Source organism: Oryzias latipes, chromosome 24 (assembly GCF_053564925.1).
Source record: "Oryzias latipes strain Hd-rR chromosome 24, Olatipes_Hd-rR_3.1".
Classification (NCBI taxonomy): Eukaryota; Metazoa; Chordata; class Actinopteri; order Beloniformes; family Adrianichthyidae; genus Oryzias; species Oryzias latipes.
In genome coordinates, this window is record NC_136260.1 from 20,468,649 (window position 1) to 20,490,717 (window position 22,069).

At 39.9% G+C, this 22,069-nt stretch overlaps 1 protein-coding gene across 8 annotated transcripts in view; it reads right to left on the reverse strand.

The window, feature by feature from the left end:
- Positions 1-22,069, reverse strand: part of sipa1l1 (signal-induced proliferation-associated 1 like 1) — a 67,408-nt gene that overhangs the window by 17,413 nt on the left and 27,926 nt on the right. For 5 of the 8 annotated variants that reach the window (XM_078942957.1, XM_078942955.1, XM_011491494.4 and 2 more), the window contains exons 2-9: positions 13,557-13,691; positions 11,897-13,436; positions 11,539-11,761; positions 10,996-11,126; positions 7,387-7,575; positions 4,721-4,895; positions 3,624-3,727; positions 2,136-2,293 (exon numbers count right to left, since the gene is read on the reverse strand). In XM_078942957.1, coding sequence (XP_078799083.1) covers positions 2,136-2,293; positions 3,624-3,727; positions 4,721-4,895; positions 7,387-7,575; positions 10,996-11,126; positions 11,539-11,761; positions 11,897-13,312 — 2,396 coding nt within the window. In that variant the 5' untranslated portion in view covers positions 13,313-13,436; positions 13,557-13,691. The remainder of the gene's footprint in view (positions 1-2,135; positions 2,294-3,623; positions 3,728-4,720; positions 4,896-7,386; positions 7,576-10,995; positions 11,127-11,538; positions 11,762-11,896; positions 13,437-13,556; positions 13,692-22,069) is intronic. The other 3 variants (XM_020714675.3, XM_078942956.1, XM_078942954.1) reach the window with 1 other exon arrangement.

Sequence of the window (22,069 nt, forward strand, 5' to 3'; positions counted from 1 at the left end):
CACCCACATATTTCTAAACATACCTCAGAAATACCCGACACCCCCAGAGCCACGGCGTTCAATTACACCAGGTTTTAAAGTGTTGACACTTCATTTTCCACATATCTTTGTTTGTGACAGACTGAGGGAGAGGAGGGAGGATTATCCTGCAGACGATGATGGAGTTTGGGATGTTGCAGGTCAATTCCCGCACAGGTGCTGCAGCTTTTTTTTTTTTTAATTCATGGTGAGAAAAAATGTGACTGAAGGCTCATGTCATGTGTATCCAAAGGCATCTACTAGATTTCAGTGCAGGACCAATGAAATAGCTGGAGTAACATGAAAAAGTTGCTGAAGAAACACATCGGAACAGTTCTGGTTTCAAACATCTGGGAGTCAATCAAACAGAGACCTGTGACTCATGCCAGACGGATCACAGTGATGGAGCGATGTAGGTATGAAGCAAGAACGCAAAAGAAACCATTAAAAAAAAAGGAGACATGGAACATCTGTGGACACAAAGGTGTACAGACAAAGTTCTGGATGTTTTTAGGAATCAACTCCAGACAAAAATGACTGGATGTTCCTGCAGTTGAGGAAGGTTCTGCAAACTTTTCCAACAGGAGCCAGAGAGCGGGTCCCTGTAGTTTCTTTGACTCGTTGGCTTATAAATATCCGTGTGTGGGGTGATCTGCTGCCCACTGAGCGGGTCTAAGAAAGAGAGCATGTCAATAATCCATGCTCCAGCAGGCTCAGGGGTGGACACGGGGAAGGTGTGTACCGTACAGTAAGCATACAGGGTCTAAACGGAGACATTTCTGTGGGCTACATAATGCAATAATCAATTATTTTAGACAGCAAGGTTTGTGTGTGAAAGGTCAGAGAATAAGAGAAGTTAGGAGCATTTATTTTGTTGTTGCTCATGTTTTAAAGTTTAAAAAGGTCCTAAAGGTTATGCAGACTTTTCTGAAAGATGTAAAGCTTTTAAGTAACGCAAAACACTAAAAGCAAAATAATATCAATAATAGTGTTAGTAAATAAATAAAGGTTAAAATAGAAATAAAACAAGCTGCAATTTGGGATCACAAATCATCTGAAAATTCAGATCAAGTTGAATGACCTTAGGCCTTTTTAAGGTTCATTTTTGCAGTTTTCAACCACAATAAACTAGGGATGTCCCGATCCGATCACGTGATCCGAAATCGGGCCTGATCACATTTAATTTATTATTATTATTATGACCTGCGCTTTATTTTTCAAGATTATTCTGAATAAATAGTCCACATGTAGTCTGCATGTCATGAACGGAACACATTTTATTGCTGTAAAGTGCAGCAGAATACGGCAGCAGACTAACAAAAGCAGTTCAGTCCTCGTTCATTATAATTTTAAGAATTTTAAATGATGATATGAATCACATTTGGTTAAAAATGTTCAAAAGTTCTGAAGATGTTAAAGCTAAAGTCACTAAACTTTCCCACATGACTAATTATCACCTCTATTTCCCAGATAATAGTTATTTGTTCCCTAATAAATAGTTGTACTTGTTTTTATAAAGGTACTTCACAGAAATGCTCAGTTCAAGTGTTAAATGCTAAAAGAAGGTTAAGGAAATTAAAATGATGGAGACCCGAATCTGTTTACATTACATTTAGAAAACATTACAATCAAAGCCAACAAATATCCCCATACAGGAAAGAAAAAATAAGAAATGATAATAAAAAAATGACAAATAACTGTCAAATGAAAAAGTTTAACTCTATGCTTGATTTAAGAAATGTTAAATTAACAGTCCTGCATTCTTCATAAATTCATTTGCTCATTGTTCCTGCAGCTTTGAGGCTCTTTTGAAGGTTGTTTGGTGGAGCTGAAGAAGACGAGGCATCATGCCCCGTGCTCACACAGCAATTACAACAAGCATTAGTGCACTCAAAGAGACAAATACGCAGGAAAGGGATGAAGAACAGATAAGACTCAAAATGTCTCGCACAACTTAACAATTTAATAATCCATTTTTTAAATTACTTCTAGGTGGTACACTGTGTTTCGTCCCACATTTTCAACCTTCACCACATCCCTAAAATGACTAAATGCTTTTTCATCCCTTCCAACAAAAATCAACGCACTTTAGGCTGTGCTGTAGCACAACACCTCACCTGTAGGAGCAGTTGTCAGTACACGGGTTGTGCGCTCGCACGATCACAAAGACGTGCTGGAAGTGGGAGCGAATATTTTTGGGTGTGAAAGGAAGAGCACCGGGCTCCTGGAACACAATTGTGACGATATCATTTCCAATATGGCGCTTCCGGAGTAACTAAAAGAGGCCAGACAAACACATCAAATCAGAAACGTGTTCACTTACGAAAGCTTTACAGAATTCATCGGAGGTTCCAGAAACTCCTGAGGTAGCGGGAAAACCGCTTAAGGCAAATAGAACGTTAACCACTTCTACACAAATTTGACGTAAAAATGTCACATTTCTGAATAAAAGTTTAAGTCCCACTTCGATCATCTTTTGGTCTATTGTAAAAGCGTTCCCAGTGGTCTGTTAATGATTATGCCGCTTTCAGCCTAAATGTCATTTTCTAGGACCGTTTCTGCACAGTGACAGTAGTTTCCCTCTGAGTTGTGGGCAGAACTGTTGGCACCGAGCAACCACGCCCCCTCTTCCCCTCCCCGTTGTGGGGCAGAGCCGAACAGGTTGCTTGTGGCCCAGGATTTTTTCGTCTACTCCTGATCCACGAGGATTTGAATAAAATCCAAATGTAAGCTTAATTATCTTAATACGTGTCCTTTAGAAAAATGCCACAAGAACATGTTAAAAACATCAAAAAACACCTTTTTCATCGGAGTGGGTCTTATTAGGAAAACAAATGCAGAACATCTGGTTTAGATAAAAGTTCTTTTGCACCTTTACCAGAATTGTTCTAAAACAGAAACCAAAGTCTTTTTTTTTATTAACACTTTCTAAATAATGGTTTTGGTTTGTTTTTTTAAAGGGAACACTATAAGAAGAACAAACAGGAAAATATGAATCTGTTACAGACTAATAACTGGGCATGTGATGCGTGTTCAAGAACGCGCTGAACGCAGGCTCCTGGACGCCCTTTCAGCACATCAGTTCACACTCACGCTACCAAATACTGACGCATGTGTCTACAGTTAGAAGAGGCTTGGTGTGAAATATCGAAGCGCTGCAAACTTTGCTCCCGATTTTTTTTTTTCTTTCACAACTCTATTCTGATATATGAAAGACTTGGTGTCATGTATTTCCGGCTGGGCACAAACCGCAATTACTAATTTGTCCTCCATGATTAATTTCCAAACGGCTGGCACTTCCGTGAATTGAAAAGGACGCCATCTATACCTCGCTACCAAATCCGAGTCACTGATTGGTCAACTGGTTCAAGTTTTAACGCATGGCTAAAAAAACGTACATAGGGAGGCCCGACGTGAGAGTTTTGAATGGGAAAGCACATTTACACGCGTTTACATGGACTTTTCATTGGAAATGGTCGCTTTAACACGCGTTTCCGAGCTCGTTGTGAACTTAGCACAAAGAAAAGAATAAAACTCTAACTGTGCTTTTAAAAGTGCCAATATTTGAAGATCTAATAAAGAAGAAACTTTATGAGGAAACATACCTGCTGCTTGTTGTTGGGGGTGTAGGGCAGCATGGTGGACACGTGGAACATGATCTCATAATCCTTGTAGGTCGTATACAGGGAGTGGGTTCCTGTTGAATCAGCTGAGGAGAAAACAAATGTGCATCTGTACGGCCTGCTTTAGCTCCCACTTAAGCATTTTCACTAATGCAGACAAACATCTTTATTTGTTTTTCCTCCTGTTCCCCTGGAGGAAAGTGATCAAATCGCTCAGTGTGCTCTGGAGAGCCATTGCATTTTAATAACCCCCTCTGCATTCAGCTGATGAGCTCTATTCAGACCGCCACAAGTTCTTCAAAAGACCCTTCAAGACAGATTGTCTCAATTAATTACACTGCTATTGTGAGCATTTTGCAAAGCTTCATTTAATTTATTTGGCATTTGTTTAAGTTAATTACATGTATCACGAAACCCATTTAGGGCCTAAAATCCCAACTATGATGAAGGAATATTCCAATGTAGTCAGAAAAAGGTGAGCACCAGATGAGAGAGAAAAGGGTTTGAGTGTTTTTAGAGGCATTTTCACAGACGATCAATGCAAATGATTTAACTCAAAAGGCCACACTTCACTTCTGAAATCCTCAGAGGGAATATCTGATTCACTGGGTATTCAAATGGAAAGAAATGAGCTTTAAGGAGGGAAGATATTTAAAGCAATTTGAGGGCCATCAATACCTTTTCATACTGAGAGGGAAATGTTTCTCACCAGAAAATTGACCATTAAACTTCTTGAGATCAGCAGCACCCAAAGGGAAGACTTTTTATGTATGTTAATTAACCGTAGCTGCTTAATAAAAAAGTAGAACTATAGAAACACTTGCATTTTTCTTAGGTGGATGGTTTTAGAAGCCCTGTGCAAAATTTGCCTTGTGGGTATTTAATATTTTCCGAACAAAAAAGCCTATAAACTAAAACCAACTCCTTTGAAACCTAAGAATCCGTTCTGATATCACGGTACACATAAAAATGATCTAGATTTGCTAATAAAGACCCTCAATTAGGCCTCGCTTTGGTCAAATTGTTCACTTTCTGGCAAAGAACTTTTGTAGTTTGACATTTTTTGCACATGCACATACTTTTAGTGTCGAGCTGAGCCCGATATTTGGAGAAGCCTTTGAGTCGGACCCTGTCCCCCAGCAGGTGCAGGAACTCCTCCAGTGCAGGACCAGCTGCTTCGTTGTTGTACATCTCCTCCTCGCTGCTCTGGCCTGCCATGCAGTACATCACCCCCACTTTCCGCTGGAAGCTCAACTGTAAAATAAAAATAAAAAACAATTTAGACCATCTCACCAAAACGCTGTATAACCTTGAAGGAAATATGTCAAAGTAACATGTTGACATTTCAGGTGGAAGTTGGCATTTTAAGAATAACCTTGACTGGTTCTGAAGTGATGAAAATGAAATGATGCTGACATTTTCAGAGGTTTCAGCATCTGTGATTGTATCTTGGAGAAAAAGCACCAAAAAGATGGTTCAGAATTATTTGTTTTGTTTTTACTTATAGTTGTATTTTGTGGCTTCAAAAACATTAATTTTGTGTACATGGGAGATTACAGCAGAGTTGAATATTAATGGCAACAAAGTAAAATGAAAGTATTAGGCTCTGAATACATGAATTTTTAAAGTAAAACATTTTAAGGGGCTCTTCAGGTGCACACGTTTTAGCAAAGTAAAGTAGAAAACATTGTATGTCCTTCATGTTCTAATATGTTATTATTTTCTCAATGCAAATTTAAATGGTGGGCTGTATGGGTTTTGTGACCCTAAGCTTTTGTTGGATTTTAACATTGGATTTGCAATAATAAATTCGCCAAATGGAAACACAGCACTTTCGAAAAAACTCCTAATTTAACAAAAAAAAAAAAAATTCCGCTTGGAGGAAGGGGTTTTTGAGGGGAATTTAAACTGAAATATTTGGCAAAACCTGCAGTTGAAACACTTTTTTTCAAAATAAATGAGTCATGTGACCAACAACCAGATGGCACTGCACTTTTTGGTAGGAAATGGCTACTTTGGGTGCTGCACACCGAGTGCCACAAGACGTCCTACATGCAGCATTGTTGGATCCACAGCTCCTCTGTGAAATCACCAACCACGATTTCCCTAAATGGCTTCATCTGTAGCCGCTCCCATGTGAAAGGAGCTTGCCGCTCCATGGCCTAAAAAGGACACCGATGTGAATGTCTCTGCTGTAAACCAAAGTATTGTTTACATCTGTTGCCGTGATTTTGAATGAATGATGGCGTGAGTTGGTTTGTGTTTATTTGATTGAGTGTATAACATAAAACTGGATGAATCGCGTGTGACATCACCCATAGAAAATGCCTCGTGTCCGGTTCCAACCAAATTAAGTCGATTCAGTCGCCATTTTTCACCATGTTGGAACTAGATCTCCTCAATAAGCCGGGATTGGTCCGTCTACATTTCTATGGCAACCACTCTCTCCAATCAGGAGCGAGCAGGTTAGAAGGCCACACCCCTACCACTGAGACCGGGCTCGGGGGAATCTGTCAACTAACGTTTTGAATGTTTAATGTGAGGCTACCTACTTTTATTAAGGCATTTCATTAGTCAGGTTATAACTTGAATAACTTTCATGAAATTAATTAGGATTAGTGACAACATGTTTAAAAGGTGGTAGAGCAAGAATTGTTATCCTGACGAACATAATGCAATAGCTGTTTATTTCTCTCTGAAAATCTATGGGATTTTGTTTTTTTGGGACCAACGTGTACTTTCCCTTTGGAACGCAAGGGGGAGGGGTTGTTCAGTCCAGTTCTTATTTTACTGTCAATAGTTTATTTGCATAATTATGATTTCATAGAAAAAGTGTAATTGCGAAATTGTGTTTTTTGACATGTCTAGAATTTCAATAAACTTTTGTGTATGAGAATGGATGCATCCATCCATCCATCCATCCATCCATCCATCCATATTAGTTGACAAACTTCATATTTTGTAGGAAACAATCCATGTACTGTATGCATAAGTGCTGAAATGTCTATTTATGATTAGGAAAAATTATATATATTTTGTAATCAATACACGACTAATTGTCTCAAGTTTGATATATCTAGATACAAATTTCTGTTTTTGGCCTCCCTGATTTTGTTTTTGTTTTGATTGCTGGAAATAAACCAATTGTAATTCCAAATCCACAATCCAAGGTGGAAATCTTGCGCCAGATCAAGCCCCATGACATCTATGAAACCATTTTATTATGCTACAGACTGCATGTGCATGGCTACTTTGTGGTGCAGTGGTTACTGCTCTCGTCTCACGACAAGAAAGGCCTGGTTCAAATCCCGACTGAGATCTCTGTATGTCATTTGCATGTTCTCCCTGCGCATGATAAGATTGTTTTTCTTGCTAGACAAAAGTGAGACATTTTTTTCTTGAAACAAGAGGTTTCTTACTTTCTTTATACTCGGTTTCTGCAGTGTGGGTTTTCTCCTCTACAAACAAGATTCATAGGTGAGTTGGTGTCTCTACATTGATACCCCTGTGTGCAGGTGAGTGTATGTGTGTGATTGTGTGGCTCTGCAGCAGACTGGCAACCTAATCATGCTGTATCCCGCCTTTGTCTAACGGCAGCTGGGTTGGCTCCAGCATCCCAATGACCTCCAAAATGGATTCAGCGGGTTGAATGGATGGATGGACGGACTGCGTGTTTAAGACGTCCTTAATACATTTAGCTTCATGAAGAATTTAATTTAATTTAAATAACTCGTTGCGTCCGTACCCCTTGCTCATCCAGCTTCATCAGCTGGTCTGTGACTTTAGGTGTGTTCAGCGCCAGGCGCAGGCAGTGAACATTGAGTTCAGGGATGAGGTACTCCAGCACTTCTTTGAGGGGAAGGCCTCGGCCAAGTCCGTGCTTGGATGTGGAAGGAACCGCATCTTCTAGGATGGAACCCCGCAGGGTGTTGAGCTGCAGAAAAGACAGGACCAGAAATCCATTCACAGATCTGAAAATCACTAATGGACAATAATATTAGAGGATACGTTGATACCTGACAAAGTTATTGTCCCAGTGTTAAAAATGACTAGTTTCATTTAAATGTAAATATATATATTTCTGAAGAGATATTTTAAAGAAGCGCAGTTTATTCTTATTAGAAAGTAGCTAATTGACTTCTGATTCTTACTCTAAGTCTTCTGGATTCTGACATTACATAACCCTCTGAGTCATTTTTTATTCGGACCATCTCAAACTGAAACATTCTAAACTGTAATTATTGTGGTTGCAGAAATATAGGCATTTCTTGTGTGCTCCAAGTTTTCCCTTTATATCTATCATATTCCTTTGAAACCTTTTTGAAGAAACTTTCTGTCAGCCGGTGTACTGAGAGGATCAAACATCCTATACATGCTCAGGGTGTCTATTGATTTACAGAAGTTCAATCTAGGGATTTTTAAGGCCGTTTTTAGTCTAATATAAGACTGTATGTACAAAGAAAAAAAAACAGACCAACCACCTTGACTCCCATTGAGTTTTAATGTCTTATGTCAAACCATGCAGTTCACTTTGTACCCCTTGTGCTATCCTAGGCACTTAAACATTTGGAGTGGGGTCATCTAGACCCACTAGACAGTGCGCTGAGCTGTTTTTCTTCAATGATTTGTGATCTTCAATGGTGTCCATAGATCAGTGTTTTTCAACCAGTGTGCCGCGGCACACTAGTGTGCCGTGGGAGATGGTCAAGTGTGCCGTGGAGAAATTGCCCTCATTAATCATTCACTGATCTAAAAACATTTCCCATCTCCAGGATATCAGCTCTTTGTTCATCCAAACAGGCCCTGATAAAACACTGAGTAGTTAGGAATATAAAAGATCTTAAAATTACTTTTTCTTTGTGTTTATTTAATTCTATTAAAGAAATTTTGATAAGAATGACGCTACCGCGATTTCCCTGCAGCTATGACAGTTTGCGGAAAAGTCCCGTCCCTTTAACTGTCTCCACCAATCATTCTTGAAGGCTTAATCACATGTCATCAGTCTGACCAATCAGAAGTGCTTAAAGTCTTCACTTCCTTGTTCTTAATTCTGCTGATAAAGTCGCTCAGTTCTAACAAAAATGCCAGCTAAAGCTCTTCTTTAGCGGTGTAGCTTTCCACAGAGTCCGGTGTCAGACCGTGAAACAAGTGGACAATACAATGAAGCTCAGAGACGCGAGTCTTTCTGCAAGTTTTCGGCAGTTTTGACACTACATCTCCCATGATGCATTGGCTTAAAGGTGTCCCAGCGCACAATGAGTTGTCCTTGCGAAACGCCTTGAAACCACAACAAACAAACAGTTTCTAAATTTTCTAATTTAACTTGCATTTCATCTCTTAGAAAAAACAGCCGCAACTTCCTGCTTTTCCGGCCACAATTATCACAAAAATGCACGTGAGATTGCGGGGGGGCTGTCAATCAATACAGACCATGAATCTCTGTTTTTTTTTTTTTTTGGATGCTGGTGTGCCGCGGGATTTTTGTCAAGGTTAAAGTGTGCCGTGGCTCAAAAAAGGTTGAAAAACACTGCCATAGATTACATGAAAGCCTCTTCACCTTTATCTACCTTTGTCATGACAGGAATAACACGTCATTGTAAGGATCGGGTCATCTGGACCCCATAGGATGTCACAAGGATTTCCACAAACCTGTGTTAACCACCACCAAGTAATCCTTATATTTAAGCCATTTCTCTCACATTTTACCGCACTGAGAACCATGAGCTAATTAGATAGCCGAGGTTAAACGATTCATGACCAGTTCATGACCTTATGACACAGAGCTTTTTTGTGACAGAAACTCGCATTGCATTGATGAGAAACAATTTAAAACCCATTCTCCAAAATTTAAGACAATTAAATGTTATTTAATTAATTATTTAGTTCAATTCAATTTAAGAACTTTTAAGACAGGGGTGTCCAAACCTTTTTTCAAAGAGGACCAGATTTGGTGAGGTGGATTTGCACGGGATACCTTTTGATTTTTTTTACACAGAACAGAAATAATTACTGTAAATTTCCTTTCTAAAGACAAGAAATAAAATAAAGAAAAAGTCTGGACAAAAAATAAAAACCTTGGTCAACATTAAACCGGGTTCGCATGAAATGTTACATATTTTTCCTTATTTAATACTCACTGTAAAATTCTAAATGTAAATCACATGAGAAGGAAAATAAAACCGAGTTATTCTACTGAGAAGTACAAATCACTGTGGTTTTAATCACAGAAACAAATAATTCTGTTAGTGTCATTTGGCCATTTAGGCTTTGAAGGTCCAATAGCCACCACAAGGTCACAACGGATTTTAATGTAATTGAAATCAAGAAATTGTCTTAGAAAATGCTAGGAGGGACAAACTATTGATTTTATGACAGCAGTCTACGGCCGATGGAATGCAGGCCAAACTTTGGACATGCCTGTTATAAGACTTTTTAAGGATTTGCACCCATCCTGCATGCTGCTTTAGCTGCTTTGGTGACTAAGGGGACTATTGGGCAACAGGGCATCACAATCTTTAAGGAAACATCTTTGGATAAATCAGGAAGACAGCAGGAAGCTTGACAAAATGTCAGCAGACAGCTGTTGGTAGATTAGTGTTCATATGAGCACACAGAACTGACTGAAGAAGTGCTGCTAAAGTCCCATCATACCCTGATGGAGGTAGAAATCTTGCTTTCAAAAGCCTCTAAACTTTTTAGTTTTCAAATACCTGTGTTTGACACAACAATCAGATGGGATGTGGAGAGAAAACAAAAGAAATGTGTGTAAAAAAGGCTCAGAAGGTTCAGCTTCATCTTTAGAGGGCTATTAAAACTTTTACCCAGATTTCACTTCTCCTTCAAACACCTGTGGTTTTGTTTTTGTCTCAGTTATCTGGAAAATGGTGCAGATCAGACCTTCACAGACAAAGACTGACAAAGCCTGCAAGTGGGCGGATTAGCTCAGGGAATGAAAACATGGATCGTTAGCTCCAGTCTGCCTAGTGGGGGAGAAGTAACCGCAGTCAAGAGGGATCCATGAGATTTTCTCACACGGTCAACACAAAATACTGCAATTAGATCATGTGCAGCTCTAAGGCAGTGTTACAGAACAGAGATACTGGCAACCAAAGCTTCTTCATCTGCCCTCAAACTGGGTGAAGGAATAAACTTTAACAGTTACACAAACAGAGCTCAAAACCTTCTTTGAAGCAGTCTTGTAAATTACTGATACTGAGGATGGATAAAACTTGTAGATAGAAGCAACAAAATCAGGGATGACGCCTCCTTTCCTTCCCAAAATCCATCTTGCTGAAGAGATAACTTCACATGCCTTTTTGGGGGGGAAAAGTTAAGGTTTGCAGTTTCAAATTACCTCACTTGTCCTGAAGATGACCCTGTAATTGTACTGCTGTCCATGGTCTTTGTGATCCTCCAGCTTTTCTCTTCTCAGGCTCACTGCCACAGGGCCCAGGGTCTCATCCACCCCCAAATAGTTCCAGTGCTCTAAAGGAAAGGGGGGGAAAAAAGACGGTAAAACAAAAGATGAAAGGAAAAGGCTTTACGCAAAGATATCAACACCAAGAGAATGTAAAAACCTCACTTTGTCATATCATCTCTGGTTTGATAAATAGGCTTTTTGCATTTAATTCAAAAAATGTGCAAATTATATTGAAAATGAATGTAAAAGAGAATGTTGTTGTTAAAAAGAAACATCCAAAAACAAAAGAGAGATTTTAAGGGTCAAACATTAGAATCAGAGAATCAGAGATACTTTATTGATCCCACACGTGGGAAATTTGTTTGTCACCATAGCAACTGACAGCAGAGGGAAAAAAAGACTTAGAATTAAGTAAAAATGTAGCATAAATACAGACATCAAGGTATTATAAGGTATCAGTGTATTAAGGTTTCCTACCTCGTAGATAGAAGTACTTTCTGTAGTAATAGGCGCCGAGATCAACGTGTTCAATTAGATATCTTTTGGACCTGTCGGCATGTTGACCTGGTCCATCCTTGGGAGCCTCTAACACAGCCACCCCAGCATTGGTAAAGTGAGTGGACAGAGTGGTCTCCAAAGGCCCCTCCTCTGTGCTCCCAGAGGAACTGTTAGAGCTTCCACCACTACCTATGCTCCCCTGCTGTAAGGCAGAGGGTGATGACCCAAGACTTTAGTTCACATACTACTGCAGAATTTGTTCAATGCTGGACAACATTTTAACAAACTAATCACTCATTTGAGTAGATATTTTTCTATGGTACTGTGAGAAACACACCTGTTTGGAAGCAGAGATGTTCCGTTCACCCTCTCCTCCAATCTCATTCCTGAAACAAGGGCAGCTAAGAACCAAGTCATTGCTCTTGTCATCACCTGGATCCAGGGCAGGGTTGGTACTGTTGCCACCCCCCAAACTGTCTTTGCTCAACTCTTCTTGTGAGCCACAAGGCGAGCCATATCCTCCACTCTGATTGGAGGACAGAGAGGATGTAGCTGAAGCCGATGCGGCGGCGGCAGCTGAGGCGCCTGTGGTTGTGTTTTTGCGTTTGCCGCCTGACTGCCGACTATGGACTGCCTCATTGAGGTCGAAAAGTAGCGACTGAACATCAAAATGAGCAAAGCCTTTCTGACACACCCAAGGTTTAGGCGGGGGTCCACTGTCATCTCCTTTTCCACCGTCTTCAGCATCAGAGCCAGTTCTCGAAGTGTCACCATCCACTTTGGCACTCCGCAGCTTTCGGAAAATAGACTCTCCACCCGTTTCTGACTTTGACCTTCTCTTTAAGTGCTTCTCCCGTTCCTTTAGCCGACTGGCAGGACTTCCTCGGGCTGGACCTAAGGGTCCATCTGGTAGGTCCAGGGCAGCCTGTTTTATTGGAGCCACTGTGAGAAGTTCTGTTAGTCTCTCTGGAGCTGGACTTCGCTGATCAGGCGCTTCATGGGACTGATAACCCTTCAGCATGTCAAAAAAGCTCTCTCCCGACACCCCGTGTTTGTCTATAGATGATGTACTACCATATTCACGATGCATTGGCGTCCATCCAGAGAAGGACCAGCCCTCATTCCCTTCCCCATCCAGTTCACTGATGGTTATGTCGCTGTTACTGCGCTGGCGGATGCGTCTCATGCCTTTACGAGGAGAACCCAGGTACCCGTCTGGTGACAGGAAGCGGTTGTCCTTCCCCTTGCTCTGCATCTTGTTCTTAAGTGTGTTGTGGATGTTGCGCAGCATGGAGGAGTCTTGTGGGCTTATCAGGTGGCCCAGCTTAGCGGATAGATTGCTATGGGCTGTGACAGCGGACACACTACCTCCACCACCACTGCTGCCCCCACTACTGCCCATTCCTCCTCCGCTTCCTCCGCTACCCAGAATTCTTTCTCTGTCACCACTCCCTGATCCCGAGGAGCTGGTAGTGTTGGTAGAGCTAGGGGAGTCTGTTTCAACTGTGATATGCCAAACACCACCTCCTCCATCTTTCCTGGGGGGCCAGTCAGCAACACGAGCTCGAACCCCCATCTTGGGGACTCCCGGGTTGGTGCCGGTAGTTGAGGAGGAGGAGATATGAGCGCTCTCGCTGCGGGGCGGCGGAGCTCCTCCATTGGGCAGTCGAAGGCGCCGAGTGTAGAACTCATCAGTAGCTGGCACTGAGCCACCGACTGAGCGTTCTGTCTGAGAGCGCTTCAAACTGGTCATGACGAAGACAGGAAAGAATGTAGGGAGGGGAAATAACAGGGAAAGGTGGGGATTGGGTGCAAATTGGTTTAGACGTAGGTTAACATAATGTCCACTCGGTGAGAAACGAGGTTTACATCTGGGTCTGCAAAAAGAAACAAGAACAAGACATGAGCCTCAGTCAATTGAATGCAATTAATAAAGAACCTAAAGGAAATTCTGTTACAAACAATTCTTAATTTTTAAAAAATTAAATATACTGCACCTTTAATTGGATTAAGCTTGATGGAAGAAATTGCTTTGATGTGACCCTTAGGAGCTTAAATCCTCAAAATAACCATCTCCACTGGAATCATGCCAAAAGAGATCTTGGTTCTTAATCCAAAGTGAAACCCAGCAACTGTGAGAGGAAAGAACACAGACAAGAAATGGGATGCATCAGAAACATACTTAAAGAGTAAAGAAAGGTAATGTTTTATGTCTCATGTGTTCTGTACAGAAACACACAGTTCTTTAGAGCTACATAAATACATTGCGATCAGATCTTTGTTTTCATTCTATTGTCCTGGACTTATTTCTTTGAAGGTTTGAACTTTGGTAATTAAATATGAGAGATAAGTGTGAAATTGTCTGTCTAAGAAAAGTGTAGAAAGTTTGTAGTGAGGAGTTTTACTGCCATAAAACATCTTTAATCCTACTCCGGATTTCATCAATCACGTTTTTTTTTTTTTTAAATGATATACTTGTATATTCTACCTTCCTCAAAGGCCCAAGTCACACACATTCACACACTGATGCAGAACACTGACGCCGAACTTCCGCCAGAGGCAAGGTGGGGTTCAGCGTCTTGCCCAAGGACACTTCGACAAGTGCAAGGCGGAAATCAAACCTTCAGTGTTGTGATCAGAGGTCAACCGCCCTACTGCTGCACCACAGTCGCACTAGAACAAAAATCCTGCAATAAATGAGGAACACGGTACTGGTGAAAAGTTAATGTGCCCGGCTGCAGCAGAAGGCAGAAGAATTTGACTTTATTTCATGATCCCTGGATGAGAAACACACGTGCCGGACACAGCACAGCTGCTCAGTTTTATTCGGGAAGTTTAGCACAAACTGTGAGACGTGTGAGGAGCTGCAGGCCCCCAAAGGCTCACAGGGACTCAGACGGGAGAGGGCAGACTATTTATTGCTTATATTTTGAAATGTATTAGTATTATTTTTCCTGACCGTCTTTCTTTGAAGATCACAGAGACAGTTATTTGGTTATTTTTTTATTTAATGAATAGTGTTGTTTACTTTGTTAAAAGGACCATGAATGAATGAATGAATGAAATGAAACTTTATTCATATAGCACTTTACAACTCCTTCAGGGTACCACAGTGCTTCATTATAAAAGAAAGACAACAGCAGTTTAGATTTAGACACAGAGACAATAAAAGGTTATTGTGGCTCTCACAAGAAAAGGTTTGGGGACCCCACCTCAAGCATCCATGTGGTGTTGGAAGATATGTCGTTTTTCATTCTTCAGATCATTCAAACACCACATGACTGCATCCCATGGTGCAATTTGGTCTAAAATTAGGGGGGGGGGGGGGGGGGGGGGGGGCACAGTTTCGAAATAAAAACTCGAAAATGTTCTGTTTTAAAATATATATTAGGCCTGGACAATAAATCGCAGATTTATCGTCATCCCAATATCAAGCTGTGCAATACTCATATCGCAAAAGTCGGCTAAAATAGCCATAAATGGTTACCTTTAATGTGCTAAAACAATCTTATGGCAGCTTCAATTGGATGGACCCTTTTATGCTAGATGCTCGCCTCCTATGTAGACTAGGGTCATTTGGAGTGTAATTTAAGTTATGTTGAATCTTCTTTAAATTAAACTGTTGCAGTGAAATGGAAATGATGTATTTAATTGTTTTACTAATTTTTTCCTGTATCGCAATTTAAATTGTTCTCGCAATATTGATCACTAATATCTAAATCGCAAGTTTTCCTCAATTCGTGCAGCCCTAATATACATTCATTTTCAATCCAAATGTATTTGTCCAGATTCCATGTCATTTCTTTCCCTTTTAAGGTAGAATACCAAAAACACTCCACGCATCTGCTCCCTTCTATCAAAATTTAAGAACCATTTGTGGCCAACCAGTCGAAAAATTTGTCCAGAGAGCCACAAAGTCTAATTGGGTTCCAATGTTACGGTCAGTACCAGTTTAGTCCCAGGACACAAATAGTCTTGATTCATTACAAAAGAATAAAAATGTAAACTCTAAACATCACTGTGAACGATAACAGCAGGAAAGACACATGTCTTAGTTTTTTCAAAATTATTATTCCTGCTTCCCGCTAAACATACCAATTATCATTTCTTTAAAAAATGGTTTAATCCTTCATCATTCATGGGTTTAGATTAATTTTGTTTTCAGGGTCACTTCCTTCAAAATGACCTCTTTATTTGCAGTTAGAAAAGGATTTAAAAAAATATGAGGTGAGTGAGATGAGGTTCTACCTCGTATTAGCATAGAAATCATTTACTGTCATTTAAACAGGTTTCCTTTTTCATGTTTGAATGCATTTCCTCCAAATGTGTTTTATCTGGTAAACCAGATTGAGACTTAATGTAAACCTCCTGACCAAAGAAAGAGGGGAATGACTTTCCTACAGCACAACCGAAGTCAATCAAGCTTTAGCAAATTTCCTGCAGCTGTGGAGCTTTATGTTATATCATTAAAGAGTCATTATTGTTGAGAGTTTTTTAAATTAATCTACAGTTTAATTATATTCCACTCATTCAGTCAGAACTGAGCAGTGGAGAAAATCACAGAGGAAATGAACATAAATATTTCATTACTGTCAATAATCAGAAGACGACATATGACTTATGGTGGTTTGGCAAAAAAAATGTTCCTGGGTGCCTGGGTCCGGTGTTGTTGCTAAGCAGCACAGGTGTCGCACCGCTGTGCAATTGTGCATTGCACCAGTAAACAGTGAGTCATGCACACCTGAAAATTACAGAGCAGAAGAGAGCCGTTTAAATGCATGCCACGGAGCAAAAAAAGAGGGCACAGACAGTTGATTCAAAGATTCTACGAGTTGTTGAAGCGGAATGATCCAGTTTTTTCCCTCCATTCAGGTCAAATTGAATTGAAGTTGTGTGTTTTGTTTTGAAAATTGACAATCCTGTTGGGCTACAGACCTGTGGAATAAGAGGAAACTGGTGACAGAGGAAAAACAAGTAGAGAACGGGGTTTTTCTTTGTTTACGTTTATAAAACTGGTTAACCCCTGTTTCTCTAGTCTACCATCAACACCAAACCGGCCGGTGAGTCAAGGCAAGTCACGTCATGTACTTGTAATTCTGACACAACAATATGTCTCAATGTCTGTCACAAGCTCACAGCAGAGAGCCTAAAAGCTGACGGTTTACGCGGAATCTTTGGACTTTTTTGAAAAATGTATCAAGCAGTAGCTTCTAAGACGTGAGGACAGATGGGTCACTAAAGGTCAAACAAGGATTCAGAATGTGACTTGTGCATTAGTTTTCATCACCAAGTTGCACTGGCCTTGAACCCATAGATCAACATAATGACAAATGTTTCGTCACCCTGCTCACCCCTTCCACCTCCTCCACCCACGCTGTGCAACAGTTTCCAACCGTTTCTAGGTCTGCATCGGACTGCGTCAAAGCATCTACTGAGTTTCTTTTCAAAGGTAATCAAATATTCAGAATATTTGGATAGATCTGCAACAACAGCGAACAAGTACATGAATAAATAAATAAAACGATGAATGAAATTCACTCCTGACTGCTCCTATGCACACGCTAATTGCTGTAGAGCCATTTGAGAGACAAACAGCTATTTATCAGATGAGGAAACGCCAGGCCAAGACGGAGAAAAGATAAGAAACATTTATGTCTTTGAAAGCTGCCAGGCAGCAGACCCTCTAAAGTTTCAAAGTGCATTTGTAATTGTGTGGAAAGATAAATGCCATTTGCTTTATTCCCCTCGCTCTGCTCCATCGGCAGAGCTCGACAGAGAGGTGGTATCGCTCTGGAGCCTGCTGTTGTTTTTTGCTCAAGAGCAAAATGATTGAAACCGTGTGCTATTGCACTTCTCCATCCTAGACAATGACAGTGGAGGTAGTGGGAGGAGACGAGGGCTGGGAGGTGCATGGATCCACATGCATGCCAACATAATCACAGCAACTCACTTTAACCATTTGGTGGAATAAATCGATAAGCAAAAGCTTTTATTCAGGAATAAATATGCAGATCATTTTCTATACTTTTGTGGCATGAAAGCAAACTTTCATGCATTAATGTCCTTCTAATGGTTTTAAAGACACTTTTTTCTATCATCAATAGTTGTAAAGCAATCGTATTAAATTTCGTCTTGAATTTTGCAGAAATACTGCATAGACTGATAAAAGAAGAATTTACCTGGATTACCTTAAAATAATAAAAGCCCAAAATAGTGCGTGTGTGTGTGTGTGTGGGTGTGTGCTTTTATTGATTGTTGATGTTGCTTTAACTTCGGAAAAAACTATGTAATGAGCTTAATAATGTAAATACTTTTATACAAACAGAAAAAATGGTCACTTTCAATTAAAATGCAACTGTTTTTATAGATAAGGTTTAAGATGTCATGTTAATATTTTTAACAATACAAAGCCTCTTTTGCAAGTTTGACTTGCCTAAAATTCAAACAAATGAGATAGAGCAAAAATATAAGCTTAACCTGAAAATAAGAACATAGCGAAAATTTTAAATAATTCTGGTCAGTCAATTTAAAAATAATAAAACTTGAGCTTTAAGTGGAATGAGACAAACATACATTATCCTAATTTACTGAGACAGGCTATTTTGGGCTTTTATTATTATCTGTACTCATCAAACTTACAATTAAAAACAGCTTGAAAGCTTTTAAACTACAATGGGGCAGAAAAGTATTTGTCATAGTTTCTGCATGTTCTCCCATTTAAAAAAATGTGTTTTTACTGTAGTGTTCATCATAGGTACACTTCAACTGTGAGAAACAATGTAAAAAAAATCCAGCAAATCATATCATATCTTATATGTTTTGTTTAGTGGTGAAGAGAACAAGTATTTATGTCCTGCGAATAAGTTTGAATACTGTCCCTCAGGGAGCTGTCCTTCTTTAAGGCGCCCTTCTATGTTCTATTAGTTCCCTGTATTTATGTCACCTGTTTGAACTGGTTATCTCTGTAAAAAAAAAAAAACTCCCTTAAAAATAGTCAGACTGCAACCTCTCCAACAAAAAGCCCTTCACAGCTGGAGTGCCGCACCAAGTGCAGCATGAAGTGCTGAACCTAGAGCTTTGACTATGGATTATGAAAACACACCCAACACTCCCAAGTCATCCTCAATTGTGAAAACTAAGACTCTGAAAATTTAATTTGCAAATGAAAAGTAAAATGTCTGCTTTCAGTTAGTCTAGTTCTTTTTCTCCTTCGAATGGAGCCAATGCAGCCATCGTCTTGAGTTTAGGACATTTATAGCCCATGTCTAGGTTTTATCTGTGTGGGGGCTCTTGACGAACTGACGTCCGCCTCAGTCTACTCCTTACCATGCTACTCAAAATTCTTGAATGAATTTTGCATGAAAATGCCAGTCTTCCCTGTTGCTGGAGCACCTTTTCCTGCCACACTTTTCCATGTTACCTTTGCATGTGGCACTCAGTGAACAACCAGCTTGTTTAGCAATGACATTTTCTGGCAGTGGATGTCATCTGGACATCTGTCATCAGCAGATGATGACTGCATAACCTTCTAACCCAGACGTAAACAATATAAAGGCTCAGAAAACCTCTGCTTGGGTTTTGAGTGCATTAACTAATTAGAGTCTACCCAAATCATTTCCAACAATTCATTTTTTCACCAATATTCTAACTTTCTGAGATACTTTTTTTTTTAAAACTGCAACAAAGGGTTCAAATATGTCAATATGTAATGTAAAACTTTCTTTTTATGACTTCACCGACTACAAATATTGACTTTTTTCACAATCATCTGTTATTTTAGATGACAAAAAGTGATAAGTTCTGCCATTCATTGCTTTGACCTACAGTGTAAAAAGCCAGCTAGCAATTAAGTGCTGCTGATCAATAATCGGGCAGAAGCCAAGCCAAACAGAAACGATCTTTATCTAACACAAGATTGTATGTGGGTCGCAGGAGTGCAGATGAATCAGATCCATACAACCAATTGCCCCTGTTCCAAACATATCTATTATTTATGTAATCTGAGAAGCTTTGGGGACGACACAGTCGACAAGTGGAGAGAATTGTTCACCTCACTGCTATTTTTAGAATTTATATATTGTATATAAATATTGTACTGGAACATAATTATGTGTACACTTTCATTTTCCAAAGAGTGACAGACGTCCACTACAAAAGTTCAATCCAGTATGTTTCTACTAAATAGTCCATGCGATGCAACGCTCATAGATGTTAATTTGATAAAATGTAGAAATGTCATTGTTGCAGGATAGAAGTTTTTTTGTGTGTTTATTTTTGTCATCATTTGCACTCCCAGAATCCCACTTGGACCACAAACCTTATCCCGATGCGCCCATATGGGGGTTTTGAGACAAATTGAGGTGTAACGTCACCCATACAAAAATGCCTTACCTCCAGATTTGCAAAACGAGGCAAAATCCGTCGCTATTAATTCCTGACTCAGGTGCCGAGATGTTACCAGTCGACAGTGATTGGTCAGAGTCCCTCTGAGTCATCGTATCTATGGTGACCGCTGTCGCTGTGTGGGGGCCACTCGGACCAATCACGGTCAACTGGTTTCAACATGGCAGCCCCCGTATCAGGAAACAATGGTAGTCACTATTTGGGAACACGAGAAGGGAGGGGTTGAACTGTCCATTGTTTTTACAGTCAATGGTTGGGGCCCATGGAGGGTGTGTCAGCTCCCTGTAGGATCGTATGGCCCCCACAAGGGAAGTCATAGAGATGGAAGTTAAGATTGCTGTATGTGTGGTAAGCATATCTTGAAGTATTTGTAAGGCTAATGTTAGGCTGCACGCACCTAGGCTGCAGGTGATGCTGTTGTACAGTGCCTTTACACCACACTAGTCGTTAATAAGGTGCAGTATTGGGCCCTTACTGATTGTGCAAAAATGCTTCTTTCATGGGGTGTACAGGTGATATGCAAGTTTCCGAAGGACGCTGACAGGATCCTGACACAAATTACGCTCTGATTGCCTAATTTCCTCATTTTTAACGCACAGGGTGCTCACAAGGAGTGCACACTTAACACATGAACCACACAAACGGGCCATTTGCAGCGTCCGAAGGATTATGGGGGTGTTGAAAAAAAGAAAAATCCATATGACATGCCTGCATCTCACCGCCTTCACCCTTACTTACCCGTGTTCTATATTGCCACCACCTGGTGCCCACAGCATAAAAACAATGTGCATGAACTTTCTTTTTTCTCTATAGGTGACCGACTGGCATACAGCCTTCATCATTATATGTGGGCCACCTGCATGCCTTGTATAAGTTCACCCATTTTTGCCAGCACACAACCCGTGTGTAGCCATGAGGGCAGTTGTGACAAAGGCTTAAGCGAAGTGTCCTTTTTCTTAGTGGAGAACTGCTGATATTGTCTAAACAAAAAAAAGTTCCAGCTTTACAACACAAGCACAGAAAACAAATGAACATTAATGGTATAATATCAAGCGCTGTTGAAAAAGTCAGATGAACGAAGGCAGACTTGAAAAATCTTCTGAAAAAAGAAAGCAGGTGTTGTCAAAGTTAGTGCGTGCTTTGGCAGCTTCGCCTGCCGCGTTTGCTAGACTTGAACAGAATGTCAAGGTGTTTATCCTCCGTGTTATTTTTCTGGACAGCCAGGTGTTGGAGCTGCTTATTAGCAACTGCCTGAGGTGATGTGGAACCAAAAAAAAAAACCAGTATATAACGTTTTCCTTGTCTTTCCTTGACTGTCCAACATTTTTATTAGGGATGCATCAAACAGTATTGTTATTGTTATTATTTATTATTGTACAGCATAATTCGTCCACCAATACCTAAAACACTACAATAATTTATAAAAGCAAACAGGTTTTTTTTGCTTTAGATAAATATGTCATAGTTTAAAGTTTTCTAGCGTGTCTTTTGTGTGTTGCTCATCTCATCTATATTACTTTGTTGTAAATTCAGCTTCTTGATGATTCATGTGCAAAAGTTACAAGAACAACGTCAACTCCAAATTTCTAAATAACACTTGAAATTACAAAATTCTAGATGCATGATGTTAAAAATAGAGTTAATGAAGAAGCAGGAAAAAACACAAACCTGTGAAGGAATCAAAAAGATGATAAATTTGAGCAGTACAGCTGGTGATCAGCTGAATCTTTGATATAAGGGTTTAGGTACAGATGAGGGGTATTTGTCATATAAGAGGAGATGTGAGTATCTACAAGTCCAGAATTTCACTGTTTTATAAATATATATCATAAATGAGAGTGCCCATACAAATCTGGGACCTTGTAAATATTCATGTCAGCCCACGCAAGTTTTTAAATAGACACGCCACCTTTCTGTGTTGCATTATAGTACCTTAATATAACTGAATGTTAATAAGCTTAATATTTTTGATGTTCTCAAGCAAAACAAATTCAAAATACCCGCAACAAGTTACATGAATGATACAAACCTAAAAATGTTTGCGTCAATGAGGTCTATCGCCTCTGGAGATGACGGATTTGGGCATTTTTGGCGCATCTTTAACTAT